The 22,078-nt window shown below is 36.4% G+C and overlaps 1 protein-coding gene across 1 annotated transcript in view; it reads right to left on the bottom strand.

Moving 5' to 3' along the window:
• LOC306755728 (chromodomain Y-like protein 2) overlaps window positions 1-22,078 on the bottom strand; it is a gene marked incomplete at its 5' end in the record, with an annotated part of 53,788 nt that overhangs the window by 11,451 nt on the left and 20,259 nt on the right. The window contains one exon of the mRNA XM_079240231.1: window positions 10,011-10,617. Coding sequence (XP_079096357.1) covers window positions 10,011-10,617 — 607 coding nt within the window. The remainder of the gene's footprint in view (window positions 1-10,010; window positions 10,618-22,078) is intronic.

The raw sequence follows: 22,078 nt of genomic DNA, 5'->3' as shown, positions 1-22,078 counted from the left end.
GAACATACCGAGGATTAAAGGACTGATGTCTCAGCTTGATTTAGAAAAATTTTATCTTGTGAATTTATCTTCAGTAGACAAGATTTTTGCAACACTGTCATTACAGGTCTCCCTAAAATGTCCATCCAAGAGCTGCAGTTAATCCAGAATACTGCTGCTCGACCAAGCACTCACTCAGACCAAGAAAGTGCATCACATTACTCCTGTCCTCAGATCTTTACACTGGCTCCTTATCTGTCAGAGAATTAACTTCAAAATCCTGCTGTTAGTTTGTAAAGCGCTGAATGGTTTTGGACCCAAATACATTCAGGATATTCTGGTTTGTTATGAACCAGTTAGATTCCTCAGGTCATCTGGAACAGTTCTACTTTCTGTTCCCAGAGTAAAAACCAAAATGGAGAGGCAGAGTTCAGTTTTTATCCTCCTCACTTTTGGAACAAACTCCCAGAAAAACAGCAGATTTGCTTAAACTCTAACCTGCTTTAAATAAATATTAAAAACTTTATTTGCCACCTTTTTATCAAAATAATTTAATTTCTCACAGTTCTTTTTATTCAAAGCATTGTCATTCCCTCTCCTTTTATTTAATCACTTTTTTTGTTTGTTTTTAATGTTATCTGCACCTTGCTGCAATGTTGTAATGTTTTTATGAAAAACACTTTGAATTGTCTTGTACATGAAATGTGCTATTCAAATAAACTTCCCTTGCACTAAAAAAAAAGCAGTAGTTAGCCTGAATTACGCTGTTTTCTAAAATACAAACAATAACTAAACTCTACCTTTAGCCTAAAGTGACCCAGTTGAGTCACTCCAAATGTTTGTTGTATTATTTACGATAATTTATTTCAATTACATGTTTTGCATTTGGTAACTTAGAAATCTGAACAGCTAGCTTAGTTGCTGCTCAAAGGCACAGATGACTTAAACTTGTTCAACTCTGAGAATAGTCTCGTAGAGAAAAACTTACCGTATTTTCACGACCATAAGGCGCACCGTACCAAAAGGCGCAGTCTCAGTTATGTGCGTCCTTTCTGTATTTAACACATACATAAGGCGCACCTGACCATAGGGCGCGGGTTTTATATACCGGTACAATCCACGCCCACACTTCCCCCTTTAACATTCTCAATGCACACAAGCATACAAGTATGCCTTTTTAAAAATAGAGCGGGAGCAAAACCGAGTTTGGTTGTGCTTTATTTAAGTATTGATTACAAAGTACTAACATTTTTTAATCATCAATCAATCATCGGCGCGGGCATGGTAAAACACACGGATAAAACAAGCACACAAGTGTGCGTATTTAAAAATAGACCGGGACCAAAACTGAGTTTGGTACTCACATTTTTCTTTTTACCGGTAATCGTCATCAGTCAAACCCATCAAAGTCCTCATCCTCTGTTTCTGAATTGAACAGCTGCGCTAAATCTCCAGCAAACATGCGAGCTTCACTTCCTCCACTGTCAAAGTCACTTTCCGTGCCGTGCAGCTCCTCGGAAATGATGCCGGCTTTTGCGAAAGTGTGGACAACAGTGCCAGCAGACACGTTAGCCCAAGCGTCTTTCCTCTAACTCGGGCCACCTTGCCTTGTCCACGGAAACTCAGCTGCGTCTTCTTTACCTGTCGGAGCTCGTTTTCCATCTTCCTCCACTTGCGAACCATCGATTCATTAATCTTAAATTCTCTCTCGGCTGCTCGATTTCCACGTTGCTTGGCGTAGTTGATGGCCTTCAGTTTAAACTGTGCTTCATAAGCGTGTCTTTTTGCCATTTTCAGGGTTGTTAGAAAAAAGTGTTCTGCATAACGCACATACCTGTTCTTTTATATGCGGTCAACGCCCACGCTTCACCCTTTAAGGTTCTCATGGTGTTCTCTATACGTCCGATTACAACAACACCACGCACACAAAGGGCGCACTGCACTATAGGGCGCGCCGCACATTTTGAAGAAAATCTAAGACTTTTATGTGCGCCTTATGGTCGTGAAAATACGGTGTGTAGTTATTCTTTACCACAAGAATCTTATATATCTCAGGATTCACTCATGCTGAGGATGTTGAGCCTCTGGGAAACGTTCCATTTAGTTTTGGGATTTTAGTAACTTTGCAGAGTTGATAGTTTCTTTGGTTCTTGTGCAGCTTTATGTGGGTTTGTCTTTGAGCAGAAATTATGGTACACTGTTGTTGTGCATGGGAGAGTGTCACGTGCTGACAGTTTATTTCTAACATAAGTTGTTGGTGACTGGTGACCACAAAGGTAAGCCCTGCAGTATATATATATCTATATATATATATCTATATATATATATCTATATATATATATATATGTGTATATATATATATATATATATATATATATATATATATATACACACACACATATACATGGCAAGTGTTTGTAGTTCTCCGTAAGGTCTTTCTAAGTACCATCAATTTTACTGTTGTGAGTTAGTAGGTGGAAGTGATGATGCAGAATAATGAAATGAGAAATACTTTATTAATCCCATAAAGAAAGTGCCAGCACCATTTTATAAATGAAATTATGTATTGAATTAGACTTGATTCAGTGACGAAGCTTCATACTGAAATCACTCTGTTCACTTCTTTACAGTGTTGTGTAGAGGATGTGAATAATTTCCCACCATCTTTACTTGCTTGTGCAGCATTCTTTTTTGGACAATCAGCTCTGGCAGCTCCAGAGTTATTCCCAGCACAGATCTAGGCATCTTGATTAGCCGCCTTCTTATTCAGATGATCAGCTTTTGGCAAGTCTCTGGCTCTAATACTGCTGCACCAACAGGCGGCTGGAAAAGTTATCGGACTTCCTACAACAGACTCATAAAAAGGATATGTCACATTGTGGTGCACATATTGAATGATCTTAGCTTCCATATGTTGAAATTAAACACACCTATAATTGACTTGAGTGCTGGAGTATGTTCTGTCCCTTCTTGTAGATGACCTGTTTCATTTCCAGTCTAGTTTGTTGTCCAACTGAACTCTAAGGTATTCCTGCACCCCTCCATCTCTTCTCCCAAGATGTATACCATGCTTTTTTGTAACTCTTGTTCTCCTTGAAGTAAACAATCATCTATTTTATTATTATTTTAGATTTAGAATTTAAAGTAATTATTTCCAAACCATCTCACAAATTAACCAGTCCTCTGTACATAGCCTCTTGTCCATCACTAATATCCCTCTGCAGAGTAATTTAGAATATTTCTGCAGATGACAGGATTTACCCCAGGGATCCACTGAATGCGGAAGCACCACGGTGCGGCTGCGCTGCATCTTCTCAGCTGTTTGCGGCAACACTAGTAAAAGGACTGGTTCTACCAGGTGTGCTGTGGTGAGTTTCTGAAGCATCCCAGGAGCGTCATTTTGCTTCTCTAAAATACACGTTGGTCCCAGTGCTTTAAGTGGGCCAGTATGCAGCGGTACGCAGTACCGGCACTTTTAAATTCTATCCCTTTACATACCAGAACTTTTTTGCTGTGTATAGTGCGTACCGGGGCTAGTTTTTACAGCGCAGTGCGTACCGGGACTATTTTTAACAGCGTATAGTGCATGTCGGGACTTTTACCAGCTTTCTTCAGCAATCAGTATACCCTCCTATGACTTCACCACATATTACAACTAATATTTGTTGATTTTAATAAAAATTTTTTTTTTTTAAAAAGTCGCCTCAAAAGAAATGTTAAGACCAGTTCAGATGCACAACGCTTGCTGTTGCCCACAACGTCACGCCGCACGTCACATTGTTCACTCGCTTCTATGTTTACATTGAAGTGGACAAGCTTTGAAAATGAGGAAAGGCGGAGAAAAAAAAACTATGGCGGCTGCAATGTTACAAACTGGAGCAGAGTTTAGTGCTGACAGTAGTACTACTCATTTTTTTTATTCATTGTCTGGTATTTACTACACCAGACAATGAAGATCAGATGCTGCAAACTAACCGTAAGGCTGGTCTGTATTTTGAGTTTTTGAAGATTATTTCTAGATAAAAGAGAATATTGCTAAGTAGCATTGACCAGGCCTAATGCTGTGAAAAACATATTTCACAGAGGAAAAGTGTAATAGTAATACACTGTTAAATTAGTTTGGTAATAAGCTAAATAAGTCTAAATGTATAACTTTTTGGTTTTTAACCCTTTCATGCATAGTGGCTCTGGAGTGGGCACCTATTTATAAGCTTTTTTCTTGCATATTCATGAATGAGGATGGTATTTTTGTAAATAAACCACTGGTTTTTTTTTGTTTTTTTTTTACAAAAATGTAAAAATTTGCATTGCTTTTCTTATTTATTCATGCATGAAAGGGTTAATGAACTTTAAGTTTATGTATTTACTTTTTATTGTTATTTTTAATGTCCAGCAATGAGGCTTGAAGTTCATAAAAGTGTCTCCATGGCACTTTGAATTTGGCAAATGTGGATTTGATTTAGAACTTACTGTGTTTATTTTTTGTCATTTATGTGCTATAAAACTATTAATCTATCGATCAATTCATAGATCTACATGTAAGTATCAGCCATGTTTTTGTCCCATTTGCATGACAAACTGACAGCAAGTCATTAAAGCAGTACCACCACTTATTTTTTTCCACTTAAAGCACTGGTTGGTTCCACTTGCTGCTTTAAAACCAGGTCAATCCAGAGCAGAACAGATTGTTCAGGCAGGAAATCAGTTGATGAAAACCAAAGTGGATACAGTGGATTTTGCCAGTAAAAGACTACATGTCCACATTGGATGCATTTTACTCTGAAATGTCAACAATTCTTCATTACCGGCGGCACCAAGTCGTAGCTGCGAGATGTTTTAATTTAATAAATAACACAGTGGAAAATGCGCATTTATCTTGGAGGAGGAAAGCTGCACCATTTTGTTACCTATTGTTTTGACACCACACATCCTTACTATGAAGAAAAAAAAAAACAGGCATGAGAGACACGGTTGAACTGTGCCTGCTTTTTTTGTTTTCTGGTTTATTGTTCACTTTAAAGACGTTTTATAATGAATTTTAAGAAGGCATACACCAACCATGATACACAATTACGCAATCCTAATGTGAACCGTAACACAGACATTCCGCTCTAAAACTCTGCTGGTAGACAGAAAGCTCTGCGCACCTGCTGTGGAGCACTTACATAACACTTCCACAACACTTCCATAACGCTTCCACATGCAGAGAATCCGCGCGGAAAGAGTTGGTATTGGAAGTGTACAGTGTGATGAGCAATGGTAAAAGTACAGTCCCTTGTGGTGCTCCTGTGCAGCTGATCACCATCTCAGTGGTCAGCCACCTCTCAAACTATGGTTGATCTGTTAGGTAGTCATAAATTCAGATGGTTGTGGAGTTTGGGGAGGTATTCCACCTGGCACAGCATCTGAACCAGCACAAAAAAGTCTTGTTGAAAAAAGTCGGCCGTATCTAAAAATGAAAATAATGTGGTTGGACCTACGAAAGTTTTCTACCACCATGCAGGATATTCTTGAGTGGAGATGAATAAGGAGAATGACAGTCAGGTTAGTAAGGATTAGCAGATTAGAATCCATTATAATTGACAGAGTGATAGCTGTTAGGCTGGCTCACTACTGCAGTCCTGAAGCTCTTGTGCAGGGACACACACAAAGTATAATTATGTTATACTGTCATATTATCAATACATTGTAAGATTCACTGTGAACCTTTACAGGGATGTTTTTAACCTCACATACTATTCTGCCAATGAAAGGTAACTACTGTACAACTACAGAACTACAGTTTGGAAAAGTCTGTAATGTACTACTGATCTGCAGTACAAGTACATAGCAAAAAGGCAACAATATGGATATGGATTACCATTTTATATCTGCATCTGATTCTAAATAAATAAGGCAAGATATTGTCTAAATTCTGGTGACTATATAAGTTATTACAATGCAATAACTACTGTTAATTAAAATTTTTGTTTTTTACGGAATAAACACATTAACCCTGTATCCATGTAAAGCAAAGCACACCATTTACTTTCTGACACTTCAGTGCTGAGTTATTGTGCTAAAAAGAATGTACCCAAGGAGTCATATTACCACAGAAGGTCATGCCTAAAATGTACCATGATGGTGGGATGTGAAAGTCAATAGTCAACCAGACCTGAGTAGGCACATAATATACAGACAGGTGAGAAATTCAAGTGAAACCTGAGCCCTTGACCCCCACACTGAAGGGATCTGCTGCCTCGGTTATGCTCTCGATGAGATTTTGCAGCTGTGGTTTGGGAATCAAAAAAAAAAAAAAAAAAAAAAATCAATAGAAAGTTGTTGTTAGTGATTCAACTTTTATCCTATGGTGAAAAATTTCTTTCCTAATGGATTTGTTCTTTTCCAAGACAATAATATTTTCATCTAGAGGGAAGTAAAGAATACAAAGGGACCTGATAACATGAAAAGATGGGAATTCCATGTTGCGGTCTTTACAATAAACAGAATGCAACCCGGGTGAAGCATTTTGTAGGACGGAGTTGTCAGTTATCAACAAAACACAAAACACTGAGACTGCTCTGGTGGTACGTAATAATCCAACACCTTACTAAGAAACTTTTTCCTTTCATTTGTACTCATCTGAATGTGTCCTTAAACATGGATTCTATCAGTTCTGAGATATGCAAGTGGAAAACTTACCGATACCCAGAAGAAAAAAAGACAAAACATTTTTTAACAAGAATTTTAGACTAAGAAAATTTCCAAAACAATTCCAGTACTGACACTAAACAGTAAATGCTGTTAATAAAATACCCAAAACAAGGTTGTTGTTTTAATTAGGATTTTTTAGGCCATGATGACATATTCAAAACATACCAGGAAGTAATGATTAACTCGAGTGGTTCAGACCCTGGACTGTGACCCAGGAGTTAAATTCAATGGTTTTATCAGTTCTCCTGTAGTAAAGAACCTTAATAGGAGCTTTTACAAGATATGTCATACCATAGTGCCCTGCCATGTAAACGTATTCCTCCTAAAATAGCATGAACAATGTAGCCCATCACATACTTAGAGATTTATAGAAGACAGACAACTTATGATTGTCATTTTAGAATCAATGGAATTACAAAAACTGTGTTATGCTTTTTGCATTGGCTATGTCTACAAGTAAGACCTGAATGCTATGGGTGGTTGTTCCCATATATATACACATATATATACATACATACATATATATATATATATATACACATATATATACATACATACATACATATATATATATATACACATATATATACATACATACATATATATATATATATATATACACATATATATACATACATACATATATATATATATATATATACACATATATATACATACATACATACATATATATATATATACACATATATATACATACATACATACATATATATATATATACACATATATATACATACATACATACATATATATATATATATATACACATATATATACATACATACATACATATATATATATATATATACACATATATATACATACATACATACATATATATATATATATATACACATATATATACATACATACATACATATATATATATATATATACACATATATATACATACATACATACATATATATATATATATATACACATATATATACATACATACATACATATATATATATATATATACACATATATATACATACATACATACATATATATATATATATATACACATATATATACATACATACATACATATATATATATATATATACACATATATATACATACATACATACATATATATATATATATATACACATATATATACATACATACATACATATATATATGTATATATATATATATATATATATATATATATATGTATATATATATATATATATATATGTATATATATATATATATATATGTATATATATATATATATATATGTATATATATATATATATATATGTATATATGTATATATGTATATATATATGTATATATATATATATATATATATATATGTGTATATATATATATATGTATATATATATGTATATATGTATATATATATGTATATATGTATGTGTATATATATGTATATATGTATATATGTATGTGTATATATATGTATATATGTATATATATATATATATATGTATATATGTATATATATATATATATATGTATATATGTATATATATATATATATATATATATATATATGTATATATATATATATATATATATATATATATATATATATATATATATATATGTATGTGTATTTATATATATATATATAAAAATATGCTGCAACATTCTATTCTATTCTATTCTATAGTCATTTAGCAGACGCTTTTATCAAAAGTGACTTACATATGAGTGAGACCAACACAAGCAAACAGTAGAAGACATCATAGGAAGGTGCTAGTGGACTGTCCAGTTGGACACAGGTCCTTACATGAAGTGCTACATTCTTTTTTTTTGTTTTGTTTTCTCCCTTCCCACCCTATAATATCACCTGTGTTAAAATAGAAAGAATTAATACCATATTGTTTGTTGGGCTAAGTTCTCCAACTTTCTAATAAATACAGCTATACTAAGTGTTGAAGTGCTCCTTGAAGAGCTGAGTCTTCAGCTTGCTCTTAAAAGTAGACAAGGACTCTGCAGAGCGGACAGAGTTTGGGAGATCATTTCACCATCGTGGTACAACAGAGGAAAAGAGTCTGGCTAGTGGTGTAGTCCCACTTATTGGTGGCGTCTTTCACTGGTGGAATGTAGCTGTCGAGAGGGAGTGTAGGTCTGGATTAGGGAGTGAAAGTAGGCAGACATTTTGTAAGCCAGAAACAAAGCTTTAAATTTGACTCTCATCTTGCTTTTTATGTTAATTTAGCCCAGACACCAGGAACAACGTTTTAAATTAGTAGGGGACAGCAGATCTCATGCTTGTATGAGCATGTCCCATAATATTCCACATTTTACAACTGATTACATTTTTACTACCAAATTCCGTCTGCATTCTTTGCATGGGAGAAATCATGGGCCCTAATTTTTTATGTTTTCCTGCTGCATCAAAGCTGATTCAAATTTAACCCTTTGGTGCATTGTGTTTACTAAAGTGGACACATATTTAAAAGACTTTTTTCTAGTATAATCAGAGATGAGGAGGGTATATTTGCAATATTTACTTCATAAATATTTCTATGAAACAGGTAAAATACATAAACTAAATAAATAACCGTAGCACATCACAACTAGATTATGAATATAGATGCAACATTTGTCCGGTGTAACTACATGATAACGACTGCTTTTCGAATACAAACATGTAACATGGTTTGACATATTTGTTGTGTCAAACCACAAAGAAGACTCCTTCATCTATTTGTAAATGCAAGGAAACTTCCATTTCCACCACATACGAGCAAAACATAGGCTGACCAGAGTTTGTTACTTTGACTATGTTCATTCAAACCATCACAAACATATCAGGGTATTTTGGATATGGAAGTGCATCAACAGTTGATTGGTTACCATTTAGGGTGACAGATTTACATGTATTTTCACTTGTTTTTTTTTTTGTTTTTTTTAAACGGGCGCTACTATAAAAAATAATTCAATCATATAATTATCCTGAATTCAAAATAATAGTTAACTGCAATCTATATGTAAAGCTATGCAACAAGATTAAACAAAAATCATTCAGCAATGCGATCATTAAGATTATGCATAAGACTTTCCCACATTTTCAATAACAGAAGAAGGGGATTGTTGCTTTTATCTTATCTTATTGGTATGAGTAATCTGAGTATTAGAAATCTGTTCAGTATTTCATAATATCTACTGTATATGTTGAAAGTGAGATTGAACACAAATTCTTCTCATGTGTTTGCTTTGACCATTTCAAGTTTCCATCAGATCTCGGCTGTATAATTTAACAACATCAGTATCTGTCACAAAGAGAATCAGCTGATCCTTGTTTATCATTTAATTTCCCAGTATCTTACCTAGCTCAGTAGAGAACTGTGGTCCAGTGACATCCTTGTGTCCTAGTTCTCCATCTGCTCTTTCTGATGGCAGCCTGTGTGACCTTGCTGCTGTTCTGTACATGAGAGACTCCATCTCTCCATTTGGGAGTCCATTGTAGGGAACCCTCGGAGGGGAAGTAAAATGAGGCCCACCTGATGGAGGAACCTTTAATGTCAAGGTTTTACTCATTCTGTCCCCTAAAGCATGTTTTCCACCTCCAGCACCCACTTTCTTCTGTTTCTGAGTGGACACTGGTGCTCCACTTCCAAGTCCTAGAACAGGTCCTACTCTCATTCCGACCGATGGGCCAAAAGTTCTTTTCTTCTTCCGGGCCTCGGACCGAGCTCTAGAAATTTCTGTTGCAGAAGGGCGGTTGGTGACAAGGGGCTCCCCACGAATTTTTGTAACCTTGGATCGTTTGTGTGATTGCCTTCTTAAGCTGTTGAACTGATCAATGAAGTCCTCACAGTGCAGTAGGTGGTGCTCTGGTTCCCAGGTGTCTTCCTTACTTCCATAACCTTTCCACCTTATCAGGTACTCCCACTTACCCTTCTTGTTCCGCCGCTTATCCACAATCCGCTCCACCTGAGGGCCACACACAAAAAGGGAAGTGATTCAGTAGGGCAGCACAATTAATCGTTAAAGAATCAAAATCTCGATTCATACTTGTATACGATCTCATTTTCAAATGACGACAATTTAAAAAAAAAAAAAAAGAACACGAATGTACCGCATTTCGAACTGGGACATCACCTGCATCAAAACAAGCGCTCCCTCTTTCTCACTCAACAAATGACAGCAGCGGATCCTTATACCACGTGATGCAGATGCCGGCTGGTAGGAAAAAACTTGTCAACTTCCTCGCTAAAACTGCCAATTTTCCAAATCCCCTTGGTGACTTTTTTTTTGTTAATAGCGACTTGCGACAAATCTAGCGACTTTTACTGGAGTTATTGGAGACGTTTCTGGTGTTTTGGTGACTGACTTGAAAGCACATATTGTTTAGCAGTTACTGTCACGAACTAGCAGCGGGATTCCCTCCCATCATAAAGCACTCCCAGGCGGCCAGTCTCACAGTCAGCTCCGGCTGCACCTCAGAGGAACAGAGAGGACACCTGCACAAATCTGCGTGCACAGTCACAATGAATAGCACATGTGCAAATCCACCGCTGATCCCACCCTGGCTTACAGAGTGGGATCATAATCATCATATTCTGGACACAGTAAACTCATTTCCAGTCCAGTCATATTTGCCAATCCGTTACAACTTCTCTGAAACATTCAATTTATGTGAAAGTACCATTTATGCAGATCTTACTTTGTGGGGAAACACTGGCTTGTTTTGGATTTTTCTCCAAATTCTAGAATTGGCAGAATTTGTCAATCCACAATTGAAGTTATGAGACAGAGTACAGTTTAAACACTTGGTGATCTAAACTGCTATGTGATGGCTCTCCCCACTGTTTAGGGTGAATCTGAGATGAGGCTGTGACTGCAGTCACACAGTCACACAGTCATCTTTAGCCTTACTCTCAGTTAGACTTCATTACATTTAATTGAATTCGTTTTGATGATGTTAAAGCAGGAAGCAATATCCATCATTTGTCAAACAGAATAAAATAAAGGTAGAAAACCCATCAAATACAGTTACGACTGAACATTGTAACTATACTGAGTCAAAGTAAATATAAAAAGTGGACTGAGTTAGATTGCATACAGGTGAAGACGGAATGACCGAAGGTAATAATTAATCTAATGCCACTTTGTCCAATAGTAAATTGTAAATGTATTCATAAAGTGCTTCTTGTAGTTTTAGTTTAGTTTTGCTGACCACTATAAGCTAAATTTACACATTCACCCTCTTACATCGTAATTTAACATTAGAATATTACAGTCTATACAACATTTGTTTTCCTGCCATTGACACATTCACACACTGATGAATGCATTAGTGGCAATGTGACGTTCAGTATCTGTGCTAATTCAAGGGGAGTTTAAAAAAAAAAAAAAAAAATTTTTGGACGCATTGCAGGAAGTGTTATGTCTTCAAAATTTTGTACATTGTCCAGTTTAAGATAAAGACAACCTCACTGTACAAGAAAGATAAGTGCAGTTAGTATTTGGTGACCTTGGCTGGTGTTTTGCAGAGCTTTTAACACCAACCGTTACTTAAAAAATAATTTTGAAACCAGAATGATCATATTAAGACACCAGTTTGCAGAGAAAGCAAGACACTGATCTATGGTTGTTGTGGTTTAAATTAGATCTCCTACACTGTGATTCTGCACCCAGATTAACATGGAGGACCGAATGTGTTAGAAGAAACTTTGGACATGATGTGGCGCTGTGGTAGCTTTTTAGTTGTGGAAAACCAGATAGATTCTTTGCTATAATCAATGTAAAAACAAGAACTTGAATCTGCCTTGAACCAGCACTGGAATGATTGCTAAAGAAGGGAAAGTACTAAGGAAAACACAGAGGTTTTAATTTGACTACATCTTTTAAATAAATAATTAACATAATCAAATAATGTAACTTAAATTGCTAAGTGCAGTTGGTAAAAAATACAGATGCATATTGTTAGTTGCCATCCAGCCTAGAAATACTCTGATATGAACTTTTGGTTATCATCCAGCTCTACAACAGGTTGCCTTAATTTTATCTGGCTCACATCCTCAAACTTCATGTTGCTTTTTGTTCATCCTGTCACATACTCAATACACTGGAGTTGAGTTTTCAGCCATTACAATTACTTGCTCAAATTAGCAGTTGCTAAATTTGGGACATGTTCATATTATGACCATCAGTGTCACACTGATGTTTACCTCTCAAACAAACAGGAGGTTCCGGGTTTGTGCTTAAACCCAAGAGAAGCAGCATGAGGGACGTTTTCACACTAAAAACAATTAAGGTTGGTTCAAAACACTTCTATATATTTTTGCTAAGTGTGTTTTGTAAGAAAGGAAAAAGAAAGGTTCCGAAAACTAGGAAAGATTTAAAAACAGTTTAGTTTTAGTAACAATTTAACCCAACAAGCTTATTCCCATTTATAGTCTAGCAAGTGTATGTACATTGGAGAGACACATGTAAAGTGTTCCTGGGTGTCTGGTATGCTATTTAAAGTGGCTTTATTGTACATATTTCAGTCTATTGTGCATATGCAAGTCCAGAAAGGCAAGAAATAATCAAACATTTTTCACAAGCCCCTTCATTCATTTTGTATTGATCCTCTCAGATCTGCCTCTGCCAGAAACAAGCGAACACCCTATGTCCTGCCTGCGGGCTGCGTCTGATTGGTCAACTGCTAGGAGTAGTTATACTGAGCAGTAAAGGTGGGTGTGGCTTTCTTTCTCTTCAACATGCACAACCTAGAGGAGATGACCAATCACCAAGTCCCTCCCCCAGGTTGTCACTGAAATTTCAAAGTAGAAAAAACTCTCTCTAACCAATCCTTTATCACCTAAACATGCATTTAGATGACGGCGCCACTCAAATGTCTGATGAATATTCAAAATGATAACACTGTAGAAAGCTCAGAAAACTAAAAATAGCATAATAGAGCTCATAACTAATTTGAATAGGGAAAAAAAAGATGAGTGGGTTGCCAAACTGGTTGACTCACTTCAGTATTAATATTGTGTGGAATTCTGATGTATTTAAAAAGTGCTATGAAGTTGAGTTGAGCTGACTGATCTAAATAACCAAAGATGTCAAGCTCATTTATATAAAAAAACAGTTCACATTGTGCCATATTTGAGATATTTCTCCCTTTCTGTGTCAGTGTTCCTCTGGAAATTACTTAATCTACAATGCCTGGCCAAAAAAATTTTAAAAATTGCCAATTTAACAAAACAAATAGGTACAATCCTCCTATTGGACTATTACTGTATGGGCAGTTATCTTTCAGTTGGCAAAACATTATTTGACCCCAGTCATTAGAATTGAAAAACAGTTCATATTGTCTAATGAGTCCAGAATTACCTTGTTCCAGAGTGCAAGGTGGATCAGGGTGAGAAGAAATGCAGATGAAGTGATCCAGACATCATGCCTAGTGCCTACTGTACAACCCTGTGGGGGCAATCTATGATCTGGGGTAGCAGCAGATGGCCAGGTCTAGGTTCATCAACATTATATGTTGAAAGGGTAGGTCCACTGACTACTTGAATATACTAAGTAAACAGGTTATTCCATCCATGTTCCTTTTTCCTTTCATGGCCATATTCCATGAAGACAATGCCAGGAATTATCAGGTTAAAACTGTCAAACAATGGTTTTGCCAAGCAGTGTATAATAATGTCAAAATGTAGGCTGTGTGCTTTCTCAAAAAACAAAAATCTAAAATAATACAAAAAGACCAATGCAAATGCTGTGAATTTGTGAAATATGTGAAATATCATATAATTATGACTGTACAGTCTATCAACTTTGCATTTGAATTAAATCACTCAATGGCATGTGTACCACATCAGATCATATGTCCTCATTCTGAGATTAAGTTGATTAAATAAAACTTTACTTGAAAAAGGCAATGATTGGACTCAGTGACATTTCTGGGTGACAATATATACTTATTTCATAACTTAATAAAGCAAGGGAAACTTTTATCAATAAAGGAACATTTCATGTACTTTAATAACTTATTTTCAACCTTTGCTTAGGTTTTGTAAAAGCACTCTACAAATGAACAAATTGACTTAATTTTCAAAAATTGCTTTTGGAAGCATGATAGTGATTTCAGGTGTAATAATTCAGTGCAAAATTAATAAGAGAGGAGAGGAAAATTGTCTGACAGTCATGTTAGAGATACAGAAGACAGGGTCACAATAGATACTCAAACTTTGTAAACAAATGTGCTGTGTAGCAGAGTGATTGTTTGTTCTTTTTCTTCTTAGAATATTAACTGGAGTAAACAGTGCATTTGTGGAAAAGGGTTTAAAAGAGCCATTATAAAAAGGCTCTAGCAAGATGCATTTTTCATGTGTCTATTAACCAAATAATTGTGAAACATTGTGTCACTGGATTAATATGGTGTTGCTGAGTAGTTTAAAACTATATCTTAACTTGATAGGGGTTATGGCTCTCGAGCCTCCTGATAGTGATCCCAATCTATTGCAGGAAGTTTTTCTGAGTCAGCATAATAGGCTCTTATTTTCTTTTCAATGGAAATCTTAACAGTAAGCAGAGACTCTTATATTTAAAAAAATAAATAAATAAATAAAAAAAAAAAAACATAAATCATAACAGAAAACAATTTGATATCAGTGGTAAAAAAGCACAAACTGTCCCCTTGAGTTGATAGGATAGAAATTTGCATCTAAAACACCAACTCACGACTGAGACCTGCCATTAGTTGGAAGATGCATCCTACAAATGATATCCTCTGTATTTTATACACAATATCTTTATAAGCTAATCTGTCACAACAGTTAAAGCTGCTGATAATTTTAACAACATGCTTTTATCAGTGTAAAAACATGACTGACTGAACATGTTCCAAGTTCAGCACCCCACAGTATTTTTATTTTTTTGTCTTTTGTCTCTTTACTGTTGTTAATGTTTTGTTATGGTGTGCATCAGTGACATCAGCAAGAGAGGAGGTAATGCTCTGAACAGAATAAAACATAGCTTATCACCTTGTGACACCATGGCAAGGATTTTGCAACATTTTTTTTATGATTGTTGCAACCTTGTGAAAAGCTGAGTAAAGTTGTGTTTGTAATTGCTGGTTTGTAATTGTGAGTATTTAACTTTTGAATTAAATTAGCAAAAAAAATGTACAGAGTTAATTAAACTTTGATATTTTATGAATGTGTGGCATTTAAAGAGAAACATGGAATGGTAATTTAATTTCATACTAAAGAGAAGCTTTCCACAGTGATGAAAGATAAGAAAGTTGTTAAAGATTTGTGTTGCTCGTTCATTTGCTGAAGTTAGCATGCTAACCAGCTAGTTCTGGAAGAATAACCAATTTTGCCTCCAGTCTGCCTGAGAAATTGAACAGTACTTCTCAGATATTGGAATTTTCTTTATACATACTATTGTTTCAACTTTGACATTATCGTTATCGATCATACCAATGTCATGTGGCAACAGAGGAACACAGCATGTTGAAATAAGATTGTAGGCAAATGCTTGAAGGACATTTAGACAGAATGTCTTAGGATTGACTGGAAGATTTTATACGAGGTGTCACTACAGTTCTGATAATTACTTATCATGCTCTCAGTTGTGTTGCACATATTAACAGGAGTAAACAGCTTTTGATGGTTGAGCCACAGGAGTGTGAGAGGAAAATAACCCAGATGATTAGACTGCTTTTGGTTCTAAATAATGTCACACTTAATGCACAAAGAGAAAGACTGAAAAGGAAAAGAGGGGAGTGAAAGACTGCGTATGGTTAAATTGTGTACTCAGACCACAGTGGTTCAAAAAGCTTGTGATGCTGAGAAGTTTGCGCTTTGAAAATCAGTAAATGTAGGACATCAGTATCCTCCAACCCACCACAGAAACCAATGTCTACACGGTTGGTTTAAAACAGAAAAAACTTGATCACATGCAGTTATGAATTATTTCAACTCAGTTTTTCCTTTTAAAAATTGCCTTCATACTTATTTTTTGTGATAAATCTTGAAGGGCAGTTTATATCCTTCTTTCAGCTTGCAAAAAAGAAAAAAATGTCCTCTTTAAGATCTGGAAAAAGGGATAGGAGCAATTCTAGCAAACGGGAAACAGACAGCTGAAAAAGACCAGGAAACCAAATGGCTGTTAAAGGGGACATATGCATAAAAAAAACAAAAAAAACATTTGTAAGCGCTTGGAGTGTATGTTGTGGTGTTCTAAATCACTACCAGACTAAAAACTCCAGTAAAACAACTCTGGCACTTCTTTAGAGTGTCCCTGAGTTTAAAATGTAACTGAATGAAAACATCAAACAAAACCTCTGCAGTTTTAAGACCGGTAGGTTGAGTACATTTCTGGTAAGGAGTCTTACTTGCTTGTATTCAACTTCAATCCTGTCTAAACCTGATTTTTCTGGGGCCTTGCAAGCATCAGCCACCGCTAGAAAATGACAATGGAGCCCCAAAATAAAATGCTCTATTGCAGGGGTGTCCAAAGTCGGTCCTCGAGGGCCGCTGTCCTGCAGGTTTCCCATGTATTCCTGTTCCAACACATCTAGCTTCCACTAAATGGATCAAACAGCCAATGACGTGCACAACTGATTAAGCTCTACTACTAGTTAATTTGAATCAGGTGTGTCTGAGCAGGGATACATAGAAAACCTGCAGGATTCTGGCCCTCGAGGACCGGAGCTGGACACCTCTGCTCTATTGATTACTGTATTGCAGAGCATGTAAAGAAGCTCAGCTCTTGAGAATGAGGGCAAACTTCAGACCACAGGTGCATGAGTATTTGAGAAATTATTCTATAATTTATAGATTGGTTATGTTAAATACCTAAGCTAATGTTGATGCTAGTTGTCTTTGATAATGTACTAACTTTTATGTTTATGTTACTGTTCTTCATGTCTTTGCTACTTGGCTATTTTTAGTACAGTTGAACCTGTGAATCAGAAAACCTGCAGCTTAGCCAGATGTGTTTTTCAGATCCTCTCACTGCAGAAACTCAGCCTAGACATCCGTTTGCCATTAACTGTCTCTTAACCATCTCTTTGTAGCTACAATGTTACGGTTATTTACTGTTAGCAATGCGTTCAGGTACGTATCAAGGCTGCCACGCATTCCGAGTGTATGTCTGGCTCACTAGGAAGGCTTGTGTTGACAAAAGGAAACTGGTCACATGCACGAGTTTCGATATTGGCTAATGTCAGAGGAAAACACAGTGGCAGATCATTTTGAAGAGTGCTTTTCAGATCTTGCTGGAAACTACTGGCATCTCTTAAGATTTTTGCTCCCTGTTGCATAGTGACAAACACTTGTGCCTTAACAGCAACAGGTTGATTATTTACCGTTTATGAAAATGCCTTGAAATACAATGTGACTGGCAGAATGGACTTTTCACCATTTTGGGGACAAAGTGCTGTGTATTGGTTCTTGTCGTGACCTCCAGTAATGATCACATACACAGATGTTGAATGACGGTGGCCATGTTTGCGTACACATAATATATATCCTGATTTGAGGCTGCTAGCTAACATAATGGACTAGCTCGAAGTGCTAACAAAGCTTCAAAAATTACAGGGAATGCAGCATTATGTGCTCCTCTGATACATTGCTGCATGAAAACATTTCAGACTCTAATGTGTCTGTACACTACTTTAAGACCGTACATGCTAATCACAACAAATCAGTCAGTGGAAAACTGAAAGGAGGTAAAATTGCAGTGATTTTTAACAACTGTTGGTTGCCATCCTGGATATGCCACTAACTGTAAAGGAGATATGCATAATCTACATCAAATTGTTAGCTGTGACTTTCCATTCAAATTATTTACCGAGAGAGTTTACTTGCGGTATTCTTGTAGTGGTTTGTATTATTCCGGATACTTCTGCAGGCACAGTCTGTGAGATCATCAGCTCTGTTGCTGCTAGGCTACAAACACAGCATCCTGATTCTTCCGGTTTGATTTTTCAGGTATGATGTCACCCGCGTCTGGCTCAGTCACTGCCGGCAGCAGTCTGTCTTGTAAATCTGCAGAGCTTGTCTTCTCTGCACTGCTGTTCCTCCTTGTTTTCAGTGACACTTTGGCTGCTTTGTTTTAGGATTGCCTGACATTCTTTTAACAAATTTTCTATGACAGGAAAATATACCTCATCTTCCAGTCATAGTGATCCCCATTCTTGGTTCTCAGGGGCTTGTTCCTAATCTGGTGTCATATGTAATGCCCTTCTGGGGCCATGTACACCATAGAGAAGGAGAGGGAAAAGAACTAGTGTCCAGGTAAAGATCAGGTTGTTCTGGAAGCATGGAGTGACCAGTTAGCGATGTTGAGTATTTCTGGTCAGGTGTGTTCTATCATTTCTCACAGGTGCGAATGCTTTACCCGCATCCCTGCCTGGATAGGATAGGATGTATTGTGTCTATATATTGTTAAATGAGGGCGTAACTACAAATTACCATACACAGGCACGAGCAGGCGATTTAGAACATGTTGGATTTATAAACAGCTGATTGCTTACTACGTGCTTAAGACTGGTCTTCATACATTTGAGAAATAAAGGTTTTTCTTGTACTTGCAACCATTCTAAATTTCATTTATGATAGAATTTGCAACAATTTCTACAAACAATTGATAAAAAGGGCCCTGGATTTTCTGTTCCTATCCTGAAACCTAAATGTGCGCCTCAGACCAACAACTTCTCATTGAATTCTGCCCTGTTGGTCGCTACTTAATTCAGGGGTGTCCACTTCTGTTCCTTGAGGATCACAATCCTGTAGGTTTTCCATGTATTCTGGCTCAAACACACCTGACTCAAATCAGTGAGCAATTGTGCCAAAGTTCATGGGTTATTAGATTAATTTAACTTGATTCGGGTGTGTTGAAGCAAGAATACATCAAAAACCTGCAGAACAGCAGTCGTTGAGGACTGACTTTGGACACCCCTGCCTAAATCGGTCAGCCTCAGACCTAACATCTGGCCGAGGAGGAGGTGTTGCTGGGGTCTTTGCGAGCTGTCTCATGAAGCTCAATGAACATCAGACAATTTTCATGATTTGAATTGCAACTGTGCCGTCATCCAACGGGCCCAAAAAGCCACATTTTAAAGAAATTCAGTGAATTTTTATCCTCTACTATGAAACTCCTGGTTGTAATTTATGACTTTAACATACAGGACTTTGACTCTTGACTTTTGACTGTGACCTTTTTGCCAGAGGTTTCATCGGTGTGGTGGATTCTTTGAATTTTACTCAACGGAAATCTATTATTTTAACTTGTCATTTCTTGAATGCAGACGGCAGCATCCAAAATTTGATCTCATCCACCTATGGTGATGCTGATCTCTCAACAGATGTTAATCTCTTTCCACTTGAAATGAAGTACATCCTGTTAAAGCCAGTATTGCTTCTATTTAAAAAAAATCATTCTTCTGGTTAAACAACATAATTACTGTCTTTTAAAAAGAAAAAAAGAAAAAATTTCTGGAGGAAAACTGGTTTGCACGTTTACCTGCTTTACTTAAGAGGATATTTTGGTTTCTTTTAACAATACAGTTAGATATGTGAGGGGTGAGGATGCAAGGGCTGCTTACTTCTCAAATCTGACTTTGAAATGCTCAAGAAATCCAAAAGGTGTTATTTGACATCATTAGCAACATAGTTACTCCTACTCCCCCATCTGTCCCCATTTCCTTAATTTGAGGAAATGGGGAAATCTCTTGGCCTTTTTTTTGTGGAAAAGTCAGAATTGTGAGAAACTTAATATCAGCTATTCCACCGTCTGCTACCAGTCCAGCTTGCCTGTGATTTTAGATCAGGGCTGGGCAACTCTGGTCTTTCAGGGCCACAATCCTGCAGGTGTTAGGAGTTTCTCTGCTGCAATACACTTGACTTAAATCAATGGGTAAATATCAGACTTTTGTGAAGTTGCTGTTATCCTCTGTACAACCTTTGAAAAATAACTTTGGTCCAAGTATTTAAGTGCCTAATCTCTCGCTGTTACAAAAAAATGTCCAAATGAAATGATAAGATGAACAATTTAGCTGAAACAAGGAATCGTCATGTTCTGTTAATTATATCTGTAGTAAAGTGGTCAATGATAGAGTCTGTACATATATAAACTGACTATTCTATTCTTCTGATATATAAATGTCCATAAACTGCTCTGATAGATCCGCCAGGTCCCTCACCATCTGATGGGCCCAGGTGTGTGAGGAAATGGAGTCTCTCTCATGCAATCTGATATCCCTGGCCTATTTCCTATGGCCTTCTTCATCTATCTTTTGTGTTTGTCTCTGATGTTATGACTTGTGGCTTGACCTAAGCCATGATGTGATTTTACTGCTCCAATATGGCTGCTTTTGGTTGTTCTTGTGAACCGTCTTGTTTCCCTCTCACATCCTGTTCTTTCTTATAATAAATGATCTCCTGTTTCTCCAATCTATGTTTTCATGCATGCATGTTTTCTTGTATATGATGTTGCATTTTTGTTGTGTTCTATTTTATCCTTGGGATGGGCCAGAAACTCTCTGAGTTACTATTTTTTCATATTTCATTTCAGTAGCTCTGTTGTAGCCATGATGTGTGGCATGGTCACTACACCCATATTGTTGGTTTCAGGTTGCTGTTTGGATTTTGGTTTTGGGCCGTTTTGCTTATTTATGACTTGCGTTTTTCTTTTGTTATTTGTGAAGGGTATTGGCTGTGTATCAGATGTATCAGATTTGGATTAGTTATAATTTGTGCGCTGTGGGGTGTCCATCGTAAACATTGATCGGTGTGCTGGTTTCCTGTATACTATTACTTTTATGTTACTGTCATGTGAAAGAAAGCTACAGTTTTGATTGTTCTCTCCTCATGGGTGAATTTAATGTTTCCAGTGCTGTCAATGCTACTCAGGTGATCAGTCAGTTCCAGTGTCTGTGTCCATTTTTAATTTTATCCAGTATGCTTTTTGGATATCATTTTCAGAAGGTGTGTCTGCAGTGTATTGGAACTGTGTTAATGGCTGTATTTTCCATGTGCTCTATGAAAAAAACTTCTCATAATGGCTGACAATGGGTCCCCATGGCAAAGCCTTTGTTTTGCCTGAACATCGTTCATTGTATTTGAAATATGTATATTTTACATCAAACCTTTATCGCTTGGGTATGGCATCAGCTGTGAAGTTTTTGCATTCACTGAGTGTCCCGTCTTTGCGGATTTATCTCATAAAACATTTAATGTTGCACCAATGTTTTTTTAATTTATTTTATATAGAGAAATTACATTATGTGACATAAGGATCTTATCTGATTTTATGTTCAACGTCCACTATCATACACCCCAACTTTGTCCAGTAAATAAGTACTGTTCATGTCTTTTTTCCCTTCATTATACGACAATCTGCAGTTTCACTGTGGAATCACTGAGCTTATTGGAGAAAATATTAA

The sequence above is a fragment of the Telmatherina bonti genome (genome assembly GCF_933228915.1).
Source record: "Telmatherina bonti genome assembly, chromosome: 1".
NCBI classification, from domain to species: domain Eukaryota; kingdom Metazoa; phylum Chordata; class Actinopteri; order Atheriniformes; family Telmatherinidae; genus Telmatherina; species Telmatherina bonti.
Note: the sequence above shows the minus strand (reverse complement) of the source record. Positions and strands in the feature narration are given on the sequence as shown.